Here is a 12615-nt window from a genome sequence, read left to right on the forward strand (position 1 = left end):
ATATAACATGATCTGATAACATTCTAAGATTGCTGATTTAACTATGGGGCAAGAATTTATTTTCACTTCTGTATCCCAGGCACCTAGAACAGCCTGGCACACTATAAGGTCCAATAAATACTGTCAAAGGATCACTGAGAAAGGTTTAAAAAAAGATTGTCAAATGAATGAATTTGATAAGAGCTAGCAATGGTTAATGGTAAAATGAACTATTTCATAACTTTTATCCAACAATGTCTGAGTTGATTACTTGAACTTGCTGTATTAACCCTCAGGAATCAATACAAATCTACAAACACCAAGCTGAGGTGTAGTCATGGAAAATATAAAAGGAGGAGATGAAAGGGTAGAACTGAAGGATAACAGAGAAGTCTCTTTGTATAAGACTCATACAAAGTACTCACAGTACTCACAAGGTATGTTGACTAAAGACAGAGAAACAAATTCCATGAGATTAAGAGGCAGAATTTTTTTCTTTTTGAGACATTTTACTATCTTTGTTGCCCAGGCTGGACTTGAACTTCTGGTCTCAAGTGATCTTCCTGCCTCAGCCTCCCAAAGCACTGGGATTACAGGTGTGAGACACTGCGCCTGGCCTGTAGGCAGAATTTCTTTAGTTGCTGTTGTTTTTGAGACAGGGTCTGGCTCTATTGCCCAGGCTGGAGTGCAGTAGCACAATCTCTGCTCACTGCAGCCTCAGCCTCCTGGGCTCAAAGGGTCCTCCCACCTCAGCCTCCTGAGTAGCTGGGACCACAGGTGCACACCACCATGCCTGGCTAATTATTATATATTTTTTGTAGAGACAGGGTCTTGCTGTGTAGCCCAGGCTTGTCCAGAATTTCTTTAGCTCACTGCTGCTACCTCTGCCAACTCAGAAACCCAGGACCAATGTTCCCGTCATCGAGCATAGAGCCTTCTCCCAAGCAGTCTCTCTAGGGCCCTCTTGATGTCCCTGTTTCGCAAGCAATAGATGAAGGGGTTCAGCATGGGGGTGACCACAGTGTACATGACCGAGGCCACCATGCCCCGCCAGGAAGAGGACGATGCATTGGAACTAAGATACACACCAAGGCCTGTCCCATAGAATAAAGAAACCACAGACAGATGAGATCCGCAGGTAGAAAAGGCTTTGTGTTTCCCATCTGTGGATGAGATTCTCAGGATGGAGGAGACAATTTGGGTGTAGGAGAAAAGGATTCCTGAGAAGGGCACAAAACCCAGAAGGCCGGTCACCACGTAGAGCAGGATGTAATTGATGTGTGTGTCTGAGCAGGCAAGCGTGAGGGCCTGAGCAAGCTCGCAGTAAAAGTGCCGAATGACCCAAGTGGTGCAGAAGGACACCCGCAGCATCAATAGACTCTGGATCAGGGAGTATGACAAGCTGAGGAACCAGAACACAAGAACCAGCAGGCCACAGAGGCGGGGGTTCATAATGACAGGGTAGTACAGGGGGTGACAGATGGCCACATACCGGTCATAGGCCATCACGGTGAGGAGAAATGTGTCTATGCCTCCAAAAACCATGAAAAAATACATCTGAGAGATGCAGCCTGCATAGCTGATGGCATTGCTCTGCGCCTGGATGTTCACCAGCATCTTAGGGACTGTGGTGGAGGTGAAACCGATGTCAGCCAAGGACAGGTTGGAGAGGAAGAAGTACATGGGGGTGTGGAGGTGGGAGTCAGAGCTGACGGCCAAGATGATGAGCAGGTTCCCTAGCACCGTGACCAGGTACATGGACAGAAACAGTGCGAAGAGCGTCTGTTGATCCTCTAGGTCCTGGGAAAATCCCAGGAGTAAAAATTCTGAAACCCTTGTTTGATTTCCCAAGTCCATGTTGCCGACACATCAGCTAGACAGTTAAGGAAGGGAGGAAACATGAAATAGTTGCTGAACAGGCTCCAAAATCTCTCTGATGCCTTATTTCTTGAGGAGAATAATTGGGTACAAAAGCTTTAAAATTGCAAAACTTAGGAATCCTACATTCTGTCATTTGTTATAGGCAACATTTCATGATGTTGACTAACACCTGTTCATTGGCCTCTCGGAGACTCACCCATTCCCTTTTTCTCTGCTTTAGCATCATCAAATCTACCAAGATAAGAGCAACTTTAGACCTTAGAGATAAAACGGTCTGTACCTGCTCTAACACACATAAGGTCCAGTGAACCTAAGAAAAGGTCAGGGTCATCTTCCTCGTCTAAGACACAACTAAGACTGAAGAAGGTCAGACAACTATATCTGAGCAGTGAGAAAATGTGAAAGCAGCGATAATAGATAGGCAGAATATTGCAACTATGAGAAGTGAGAAAATATGAAAGCAGAGATAATAGCTAGGCAAAATATTGCAAGATGAGTGGATTTAGGTTTTTCAAGGAAGGAAAGAGAGAAAGGGAGGGAGGGAGGGAGGAAGGAGGGAAGGAAGGAAGGGAGGGAGGGAGGGAGGAAGGAATTACTTTTTGCCTCAAGTCCCACTTGGAGTTATGGTGGCAGCCAAATTCTGATTCAAATAGGTCATGAGATTACCACTAACAACATTCATCTTAAGAAGCTGGCCACACATTAAAAACCTTCTACCTTAGAACCAGGGTTTCAAAATTAGAGACCAGAAAGATACAGTCATTTGACACTTATACAATTCTCTTTTTCCATCCGCATAATAAATATGGCCTAATCTGTTTCTGTTGTCTAGTGTTGGTGCACGGTTTTTTTGTTGTTGTTGTTGGTTTTCTGCTTTTGTTGTTGTGGTTTTTTTTTTTTTTTTTTTGAGACAGAGTCTCACCCTGTCACCCAGGCTGGTGTGCAGTGGTGCAATCTCGGTTCACTGTAACCTCTGCCTCCCTGGTTCAGGCGGTTCTCTTGCCTCAGCCTCCTGAGTAGCTGGGATTACAGGTGCGTACCACCATGCCCAGCTAGTTTTGTAAAAAACTAGCTAGTTTCACCATGTTGGCCAGGCTGGTCTTGAACTCCCAACCTCAGGTGATCTGCCCACCTCGGCCTCCCAAAGTGCTGGGATTACAGGCGTGAGCCATGGCGCCTGGCCTGGTGTACAATTTGTGTTGAGCCATGCTGGGGAGTATAGAATAATTGAACTAGGTTGACAACTGGGTTGTCAGTCACTGAAAAAGTGCTAAAAGTCATTCCGCAAGAGGGTCTTCTTTGGGCGAGGCTAAGTGTTAGCTGTTGGGGATCAAAGATTAATGATGTGGTCTTTTTTTTTTTTTTCTTATGGTTCCACCTTCCAGAAGATGGATTCAGAAACAGATCATTGTAACGCAGTGAATTAAGTGCTAAAATAAAACGATGTGCAGAGTGGAGTACAGAGAGGATTCCTCAACCCAGCCTGGAGTAATGCAGTCACGGAAGGACTCCTGGAGGAAGGAATACCCGGGCAAGGAGTTACCCAGGTGAAGGGTTGCACAGGGGCACTTCTGGCAGAGATATAAGCAAGGGAATAAGCCTAGAAGCAAGAAGCAGCACGGGACAGAGTTCTCTTAGCCCTTTGCTGCTGCTTAAGCGCGGTGTTAGATAAGAATGATGAGGATGATGTTGGAGAGGTGGGCAGGGATGACATGTCTAAGAACTTTGCAAAGTATAATCCATAAAGGATGGGGCTGTGAAGGAACTGCAATCAAAGGAGTAATGTAATAGGAATTGCAATTCTCCCTGGGGCTTGGAGGGAAAGATGGATTTAGGGCAGGCAAAACTAAGGACAAGGGAACAGGGGGTTGGGGATTCCTCATATCATTAGAGTTGAGGGGGACAACTCAGGAATATTTTCACAGAAGGAAAACAAAGGCCAGGAGAGGTAAAGGAATGAGGTCGAGCTAACGATCTCAGCTTAAGGACAAGACTTGACACTCAAGTGAAATGGAGGGAATTATGGAAAAGAATCCTGCGGGTTTCAATGCTTCCCTTGCGTTCTCCAGAGGATATGATGTCAAGAGGAGACTGGATGTTGGGCTTGCCTGAGCCCTTCGCTTTCCCTCACTCACCCACCCTACCCTACTTGTTATACACTATGGCCTTTGATTCCAGGGAACACAGACGCTTGTCTACTTAGAACCATGGATAAGGGTAAAGAAAGATGGGGAAGGATAAGTCTTTCTGGAGAAGCAGGAGATGTTTCCAAGCAAGTGAGGGTCACAGAGAACAATTCAGAGAGGCTTGATCTAGGCAGAGGGCCTCTGAAGTTCTTGGGTCAAGTACTAAGTGAAAAGAACTAGAAGTGACCAGGACTTCACTGCAAGGCACCTACAGCTCTAGCAATACCTTGGGGCATCCATTTGTACAATGCAGATTGCTCACTGTAAGACCACACAGAGTGATCCAGGGCAGCACTATGATATCAAAGAGTGCCCCAGGCCAACAAACAGTAGCCCTTCCTATAATCTCCATCAGTCATCCACCCAAGTAATATACAGGCAAAGTTAAAGCTCATTATGTAATGGCAACTTAAGCAAATAGTCTAGCCATTCTCCCTTCTAAGAAATCAGCCTCAAGAGCAGCTTCTTCATGGACATCACAGTGTTTCTCCTGCCCTGTGATTACAAGTCAATGCCTTTCCCCTCAATCATCTCTTTTCCCTGTTTCCCTCAACACTTACTGGGCTATGCTGGCTTGGCAATGTGGACCCACCACAGGAGCCACCTCCCCTGAATCTTGTTGTCTCGTGGAAGTAGGTGATGAAGACAGAAGCTCTACCCTCCAAAAGAGCAGGGAGAGAGAGCCCAGCAGGTGGTATGGGGCCTGGATGATTTCTCCTGGAGAACACATGAGTGTCTTGGACCTTGCGCCTGGAGGCCTGGGTGACTGTAAGTAAATAAGTTGAATGTTGGGCCCTGGGAGGGTGTATCCCCTCTGAAGCTTGTTAGACAAATTGGTCAATGGCTTATTCATTCCCTGATCAGTTTGGTTCCTCAAGGGCAGGGACTACACAAGAGGTTTCTGAACTGCCAATTCCTTATCCCTGGGAGACTATCAATGGGGCCAGCTGTGATTCCCGTCTCCTGTACCCTCTCCTTTGGGAAGAATTACTCTAGTCTACTTTGAATCACCTTTGGTGACAACTGTCAGCAATTTTTTTTTTTTTTTTTTTTTTTTGGAGAGAGAACCTCGCTCTGTCTCCCAGCCTGAAGTGCAGTGGCAAAATCTCGGCTCATTGCAATGTCTACCTCCCGGGTTCAAGCGATTCTCCTGCCTCAGCCTCCCAAGTGGCTAGGATTACAGGACACCTGCCACCACGCCTGGCTAATTTTTGTATTTTTAGTAGAGATGGGGTTTCACCATGCTGGACGTCTGGTCTTGAACTCCTGCCCTCAAGTGATCTGCCTACCTCAGCCTCCCAAAATGCTCAATTATAGTTGTGGGCCACCACACCTGGCCAGCATTTTCTGACTTGAGGTTTCCTAATCAGGCAGATAGTTGGGTAGCAAAGGGTCCCACGATTCACAAAAAGGTAGTGGTTCTCAAAAGGGAGACTGCACCAGAATGACCTCAAGGACTTGTTTAAACACAAGATTGATAGAACCCACTTTCAAGTTTCTGTCTCAGTAGGTCTCAGCTTGAGTCATAATTTGCATTTTGGACACATTCTAGATGTGATGGTCCCCAGGACAATCTTTTTGGGAACCAGTATCCTGGGACAGTGTTTCACAAATTTAGATGTATCAAAATATTATAAAGAGGGGATCTTGTGAACAGATAGCTTCCCACCCTATCCCAGACTTACCTTACCAAGATCTCCAAAGGAAGACCTAAGAATCTACTTTAAAAAAAATACTACAGTTTTTTGTTTTTGTTTTTGAGACAGGGTCTTGCTCTGTCACCCATGCTGGAGTGCAGTGGCGTGATCACAGCTCACTGCAGCTTCAACTTCCTGGGGTCAAGCAATCCTTCCGCAACAGCCTCCTGAGTAGCTGAGACTACAGGAGTGCACTAACATGCCCAGCTAATTTTTACTTTTTTTTTTTTTTTTAGAGACAGGGTTTCACCATGCTACCCTAGGTGATCTTGTTAATATATAGCTTCCCACTCTATCCCAGACTTACCTCATCAATATCTCCAAGGGACGACCTAAGAATATACTTTTTAAAAAAATTATAACAGTTGGCCAGGCATGGTGGCTCATGCCTGTAATCCCAGCACTTTGGGAGGCCAAGGCGGGCAAATCACGAGGTCAGGAGTTTGAGACCAGCCTGGCCAACATGGTGAAACCCCATCTCTACTGAAAATACAAAAATTAGCCAGGTGTGGTAGCGCATGCCTGTATTCCTAGCTACTCAGGAAGTTGAGGCAAGAGAATTGCTTGAACCTGGAGGTGGAGGCTGCAATGAGCTGAGATCGCATCACTGCTCTCCGCCTGGGGGACAGAGTGAGACTCTGTCTCAGAAAAAAAATGCAACAGTTTTATTTATGAAACTTTTTATTAATTTAAAATAAATAATAAAGTTTTTATTATTTTTTTTTTCCTTTTGAGACAAGGTCTCACTCTTGTCCAGGCTAGAGTGCAGTGGCGCGATCTCAGCTCACTGCAGCCTCAAATTCACCAGTTTAAGTTATCCTCTCACCTCAGCCTTCCAAGTAGCTGGGAGTACAGGCTGCACCCCCACACCCTGCTGATTTTTTACATTTTTTTGTAGAGACAGGGCATCGCTATGTTGCCCAGACTGGTCTAGAGTTTGTGGCCTCACAGAATTCTTCCATCTCAGCCCCACAAAGTGCTGGAATTACAGGCATGAGCCAGCACACCTGGCCTTTATTAATATTTTTATTGTGGTAAAATATGTATAACAAAATTGACCATTTTAAGTGTAAGACTTAGCAGCACATTGCCAGGCATGGTGGCTCATGCCTGTAATTCCAGCATGTTGGAAGGCTGAGGTCAGCAGATCATCTGAGGTTGGGAGCTCAAGACCAGCCTAGCCAACATGGTGAAACCACGTTTCTACTACAAAAAGTATACAAAAGTTAGCCAGGTGTGGTGGCGTGCACCTGTAATCCCAGCTACTAGGGAGGCTGAGGCAGGAGAATCGCTTGAACCCAGGAAGCGGAGGTTGCAGTGAACTGAGATCACACCACTGCAATCCGGCCTGGGCAACAGAGTGAGACTCCATCTCCAAAAAAAAAAAAAAAAGGAGACTCAGTGGCACTATGTACATTCACAATGGTGTGCACTATTACTACTATCCATCTTGCATTCTTTTTCATCATTTCTGAATGGAAGCCCTATACACATGAAATAATACCTCCCATTCTCCTCTGCTTCCAGGCCCTGGCAACCTCCATTGCTCCTTCTGTGTTTCTGAATTCCCTGTTCATGTTTCCTCATGTAAGTGGAATCACACAATATTTGTCATTTTGCATCTTGTTTATCTCACTTAGCATAATGTTTTCAAGGTTCAACCATGTTGCTTTTATTGATTGATTGATTGATTGATTTACTTTTAATAGTAATGTGAGTCTTACTATTTTGCCCAGGTTGGTCTCAAACTCCAGGAAGAAAATTTCTGGACATTGTACTCTATGGTGACTTAGTTAATAATAATGTATTGTACACTTGAAAATTCCTTAGCCATGGTGGCTCACATCATGCCTATGATCCCAGCACTTTGGGAGGCTGAGGTGGAAGGATCACTTGAGTCCAGGTCTTCTAGCCTGGACAACATAGCAAGACCCCATCTCTACAAAAAAAAAAAAAAGGGTAAAAAATTAGTCAGTTATGCTGGTGTGTGCCTGTAGTCCTAGTCACCTGGGAGGATCACTTAAGCCCAGAAGTTCCAGGCTGCAGTGAGCTATGATCACACCACTGCATTCTAGCCTGGGCGACAGAGACCCTGTCTCAAAATAATAATAAACACTGATTTTCAAATATTCACCATAATCCCATCAACAATTGTATTTCCATATCCTCGCAATCTAACTATAGTCCCTGTTAGGACTCCATTACCAGGTCTTGGAACCAGAGTACATGAGGCCCCCATGTCAAGGAGTCCCAGAAATGTCTTTTCTCTACCTCCTGACCATTTTACACACTTATGTGAATATGGCCTTGTGTTACCAGCCACGTTTCTACTAAAAAAAGTATACAAAAATTAGCCAGGCGTGCTGGTGTGCACCTGTAATCCCAGCTACTCAGGAGGCTGAAGCAGGAGAATTGCTTGAACCCGGGAGGCAGAGGTTGCAGTGAGCTGAGATCACGCCATTGCACTCTAGCCTGGGGGACAGAGCAAGACTCCGTCTCAATGATGATAATAATAATAATAATAATAATAGTAATAATAATAACTCTTTGGGAGGCCAAGACAGGTGGATCACAAGGTCAGGAGATTGAGACCATCCTGGCCAACATGGTGAAACCCCGTCTCTACTAAAAATACAAAAATTAGCTGGGTGTGGTGGTGGGCACCTGTAATCCCAGCTACTCAGGAGGCTGAGACAGGAGAATCCCTTGAACCTGGGAGGTGGAGGTTGCAGTGAGCCGAGCTCGTGCCACTGCACTCCAGCCTGGAGACAGAGTGAGACTCCATCTCAAAAAAAATAAATTAATAAAATAAAAATAAAATAAGAACTTAGGATAATGGAAGAAGTGTTTCTGATGCCACTGAAAGGATTTAGTCCCTGCTTCCACCCCAGCCATGCTAGTATCACTTCCTATATGCATTTCTGGTGATATTGAGTGGCTTTCATTTCCAGCCAATGTTGATAATCTATCTGCCCAAGACTAAACATAGACGGGTTCTTATTCCTTATTTTTTAACACCTTTCATATTTTAACATATTAGCCAATAATTTTATAATTGAGGAATAACAGAAACACAACTAATTGAGAAGCTTCTCTGGGTACTTTGGGCCTCTTACAGAGTGTGGTGTTGGGTTTAGAAGTCTTATCGTATTTCACAAGACTTAGTGTAGATAGTGAATTTGAAGACAGGTCTGACCAGAATACTGTGTCCTATATATTCTAGTAGCAGAACACTTAGATAACTGTACTCATTCATTTCACAAATGTTTGAGTCATTATGAAGTGTCAGTCACCATAAAGGAAAGGAAGCAATCCAGAACTAGTCATAAATTTGAGTTGGGAGTATGGTGTCATTTATAAGGGTGGAACAGGTATGATAAGGGTGGCTTGCTAAAGAAAAGTTCTATTTGGGGCATGTTATTTTTAAGATGATCATTAGCCATGCAAATACATGTCTGGAGCTAAGAGGAGGAGTCTGAGCCATGATTTGAAGTTGGGAGTTGTTAGCCTATGTGTGTATCAGTTAGCTATTGCTCCAATGTGCTGCCTAACAAATGATCACAAAAATCCCAGAGGCAAAACATCATGTATGTATTTAGCTCACAAATCTGGGAGTTGATCTGCATTGGGTTCCACTGAGCCACTGAGCTACTCTTGCATCTGTAGTAGTGCCACAAGTGCTAAAGTTAGCAAACCCAACTACACAAGCATGTTTAAAGCCTCTGGTCATATTTTACTGGTTAACGTCCCATTGCCCAAAACAAGTCACATAGCAAAGGGCATGAATATACAAGGAGTGAGGAAATGAGGGCATTAATTTTCTAGAATGTGCTAGTGAAAGTCAAGGTACTTGGACCATGGGATGAAACCACCTTCTGAAGGAGAAAGAAAAAAGGACCGGCCAGGCGCGGTGGCTCACGCCTGTAATCCCAGCACTTAGGGAGGCCGAGGTGGGCAGATCACGAGGTCAGGAGATCGAGACCATCCTGGCTAACAAGGTGAAACCCTGTCTCTGCTAAAAATACAAAAAAAAATTAGCCAGGCGTGGTGGCAGGTGCCTGTAGTCCCAGCTACTTGAGAAGCTGAGGCAGGAGAATGACATGAACCTGGGAGGTGGAGCTTGCAGTGAGCTGAGATCGCGCCACTGCACTCCAGCCTGGGCGACAGAGCAGCAAGATTCCGTCTCCAAAAAAAAGAAGAGAAAAAAGACCTATTGAAAGAAAGGTCACAGCCAGGCATGGTGGCTTATATCTGTAAACCTAGTATTTTGAGAGGCCAAGGTGGGCAGATCACTTGAGCCTAGCAGCTTAAGACTAGCCTGGGCAACATGGCGAAGCCCTGTCTCTACAAAAAATACAAAAAAAAAAAAAAAAAAAAAAAAAAAAGCTGGGTATGGTGGCGCATGCCTGTAGGTACAGCTAGCTGTTCAGAAGGCTGAGGTAAGAGGGTCATTTGAGCCCAGGAGGTCGAGGCTGCAGTGAGCTGTGATTTTATACAGCCTTTCAGAATAGTTTTCAACTTTAATAAGACAATATAAACCTGATACAAAACAGACAAGTATATTATGATAAAAGAAATCACAGGACAACCTTCTCATTAACATAGACACAGAAATACTTTTTTTAAAGTAACATTGAATCTAGCAAAAATGAAAAGGCTAATAAACCATATCCAAGTGTGGTTTATTCCAGTAATAGCTGTTGTTTTACCATATGAAAATCAAGGAATTCACCTTATTAACAGATTTAAGAATTTCTTTTCCAGACCTCTCAGGATTGACAAGGATTTCTTAAAAGACCCTGATACATGCAGAGAAGGCACTAGATAAAATCTAATGTCCATTCATGATTTTTATAAAACAATCTTGACGATCCAAGAACAAAACAGAATTCCCTTAATTTGATAAAGGTTATTTATTAAAAAACTCCTAGGTAGTGTCATACTTAATGGTGAAATATTAAACACATTTCCCTAAGTTCAGAAACAAGGCAAAGATACTCATTTTCATCATTTCTATTCGTTACTCTAAAGAAATAAGGCAAGAAAAATTAGCAAAAAATCAAGTTTAGAAATTAGGTAAGACTTTCTTTTATTGGTATTCACAGGATTATATATATAGAAAATCCAAAATAATCCACAAAGTATTGGAATAAATAATTGAATTTATAAATGTCACCAGCTATAAAGTCAATATACAAAAAGATATTGCAATTCTATGTACTAGCCAAAAGCACTGAAAAACAAATAAAAAAAATACAAAGCAAAATAAACCTAGAAATAAATTAAACAAATCAAGATTTCTACAATTAAAACTATAAAACACTCTTGAGAAAAGTTAAAGACAACCTAGGTAAATGGAAAATTATACCATACTCATCAATTGGAAAACTCGATATTGTAAAGATGTCAATTATCCTTAGGTTATTTTACAAAATCAATGCAATTACAGGCATAGTACCAAAAATTCATTTGTGAAAATTAATCCTGAGATTCCAAAATTAATTTGGAAAACATGGGGAACAGAGAAGGCAAGACAATCTTAAAGAATAAAAAAGTTGGAAGGCTTTCACTACCAGATTTCCAAAAATACTACAAAGCAACATAAATTAAGATCGTACGCTACTGATGCAAGAAAAGACAAATGAACCAAGGGGCAGAGATCGCCTAAGCAGAGACGAAACCATGATCTCTTTGATAAATCTATATAAACACACCTTGATCCCACCTCACGCGCTACAAAAAATTATTCAAAGTAGATCAGAGACCTACATTAAAAAACAATAAAGAATCTAGAAGGAAACATAGGAGAAGAGATTCATTATCTTGGTCCAGGCAAATAATTCTTAAACAGGTGTCAGATCTCAAGTTGATCTTTATGTTCATTAAAGATTAAGCAGCAATCTTTTTTTTTTTTTTTTTTTTTTGACACGGAGTCTCACTCTGTTGCCCAGGCTGGAGTGCATGGGCACAATCTTGGCTACCTGCAACCTCCACCTCCCGGGTTCAAGTGATTCTCCTGTCCCAGCCTCCTGAGTAGCTGAGATTACAGGCACAGGCCACCACACCTGGCTAATGTTTCTTGTAGAGACAGGGTTTCACCATGTTGGCTAGGCTGGTCTCAAACTCCCGACCTCAGGTGATCCGCCCGCCTCGGCCTCCCAAAGTGCTGGGATTATAGGAGTCAGCCACTGTGCCCGGCTGAGCAGCAATCTTTAGCAATCTAAACACATGTTAACAGATGATACCTGATCTTTCTAAAATGCTCTTTAGGAACTACCTAACCCTGGCTGATTTCCCAGACGTCACAGTTCCTACTTGCTGTTAAGACCAGCATAACAGCTAACAGTATTACCACTGCTTTCAGATCCTACCTGCCCACTCCTGCCTCCTCCCCTCTGCATATGCCCCCAAATTGCTAGGACCCTATGATTTAGTCAGTGCAGACTCTAACCCAGTTTCTGGATAAGCACGGGCAGGAACCCTAAACAAGTGAGAGTATTACATTCCCCAGGCCAGACTAGAGTACACGGGCAAGTGAGCCAGTCAGAGCCAACTAGATTCAATTCTGATCATCATATTGGAACTCTTCAAAAAGGCAATCACTCTTTTTTTCCCTGAGACTTTAAGCTGGGAAGAAAGTAGCCAGAGTTTCTGGGGCCTGCTATGAAGAGACAACCTGCTTGGAAGAAATGCTAATGCAGGAGGATGCACAGCCAAGACAGGGAGACAGAATTCAACTATATAACATTTTTTTAGCCCCTGAATTTAGCCATCCCTGAAGCTCATTATACCCCAGGACTTTTTAGTAATAAATTATTTAAACCAACAAATTCCCTTTAAAGAATAAAAAGACAAGACAGAGATTGGGAAAT

General features: G+C 43.2%; 1 protein-coding gene across 1 annotated transcript; it reads right to left on the reverse strand.

The window, feature by feature from the left end:
* Nucleotides 1-738: 738 nt before the first annotated feature.
* On the reverse strand, nt 739-2391 carry LOC101006286 (olfactory receptor 7D4-like). Its single transcript, XM_003914832.4, has one exon. The coding sequence runs from the start codon at nt 1834-1836 to the stop codon at nt 898-900; it is 939 nt and encodes a 312-aa protein (XP_003914881.2). The 5' UTR covers nt 1837-2391; the 3' UTR covers nt 739-897.
* Between the last annotated feature and the right edge of the window lie 10224 nt (nt 2392-12615).

This window comes from Papio anubis, unplaced genomic scaffold (genome assembly GCF_008728515.1).
Source record: "Papio anubis isolate 15944 unplaced genomic scaffold, Panubis1.0 scaffold704, whole genome shotgun sequence".
NCBI classification, from domain to species: domain Eukaryota; kingdom Metazoa; phylum Chordata; class Mammalia; order Primates; family Cercopithecidae; genus Papio; species Papio anubis.

Bases quoted from the DNA above. Each gene is read 5' to 3' on its own strand.
- LOC101006286 (XM_003914832.4), bottom strand. From the start codon at position 1,836: ATGGACTTGGGAAATCAAACAAGGGTTTCAGAATTTTTACTCCTGGGA.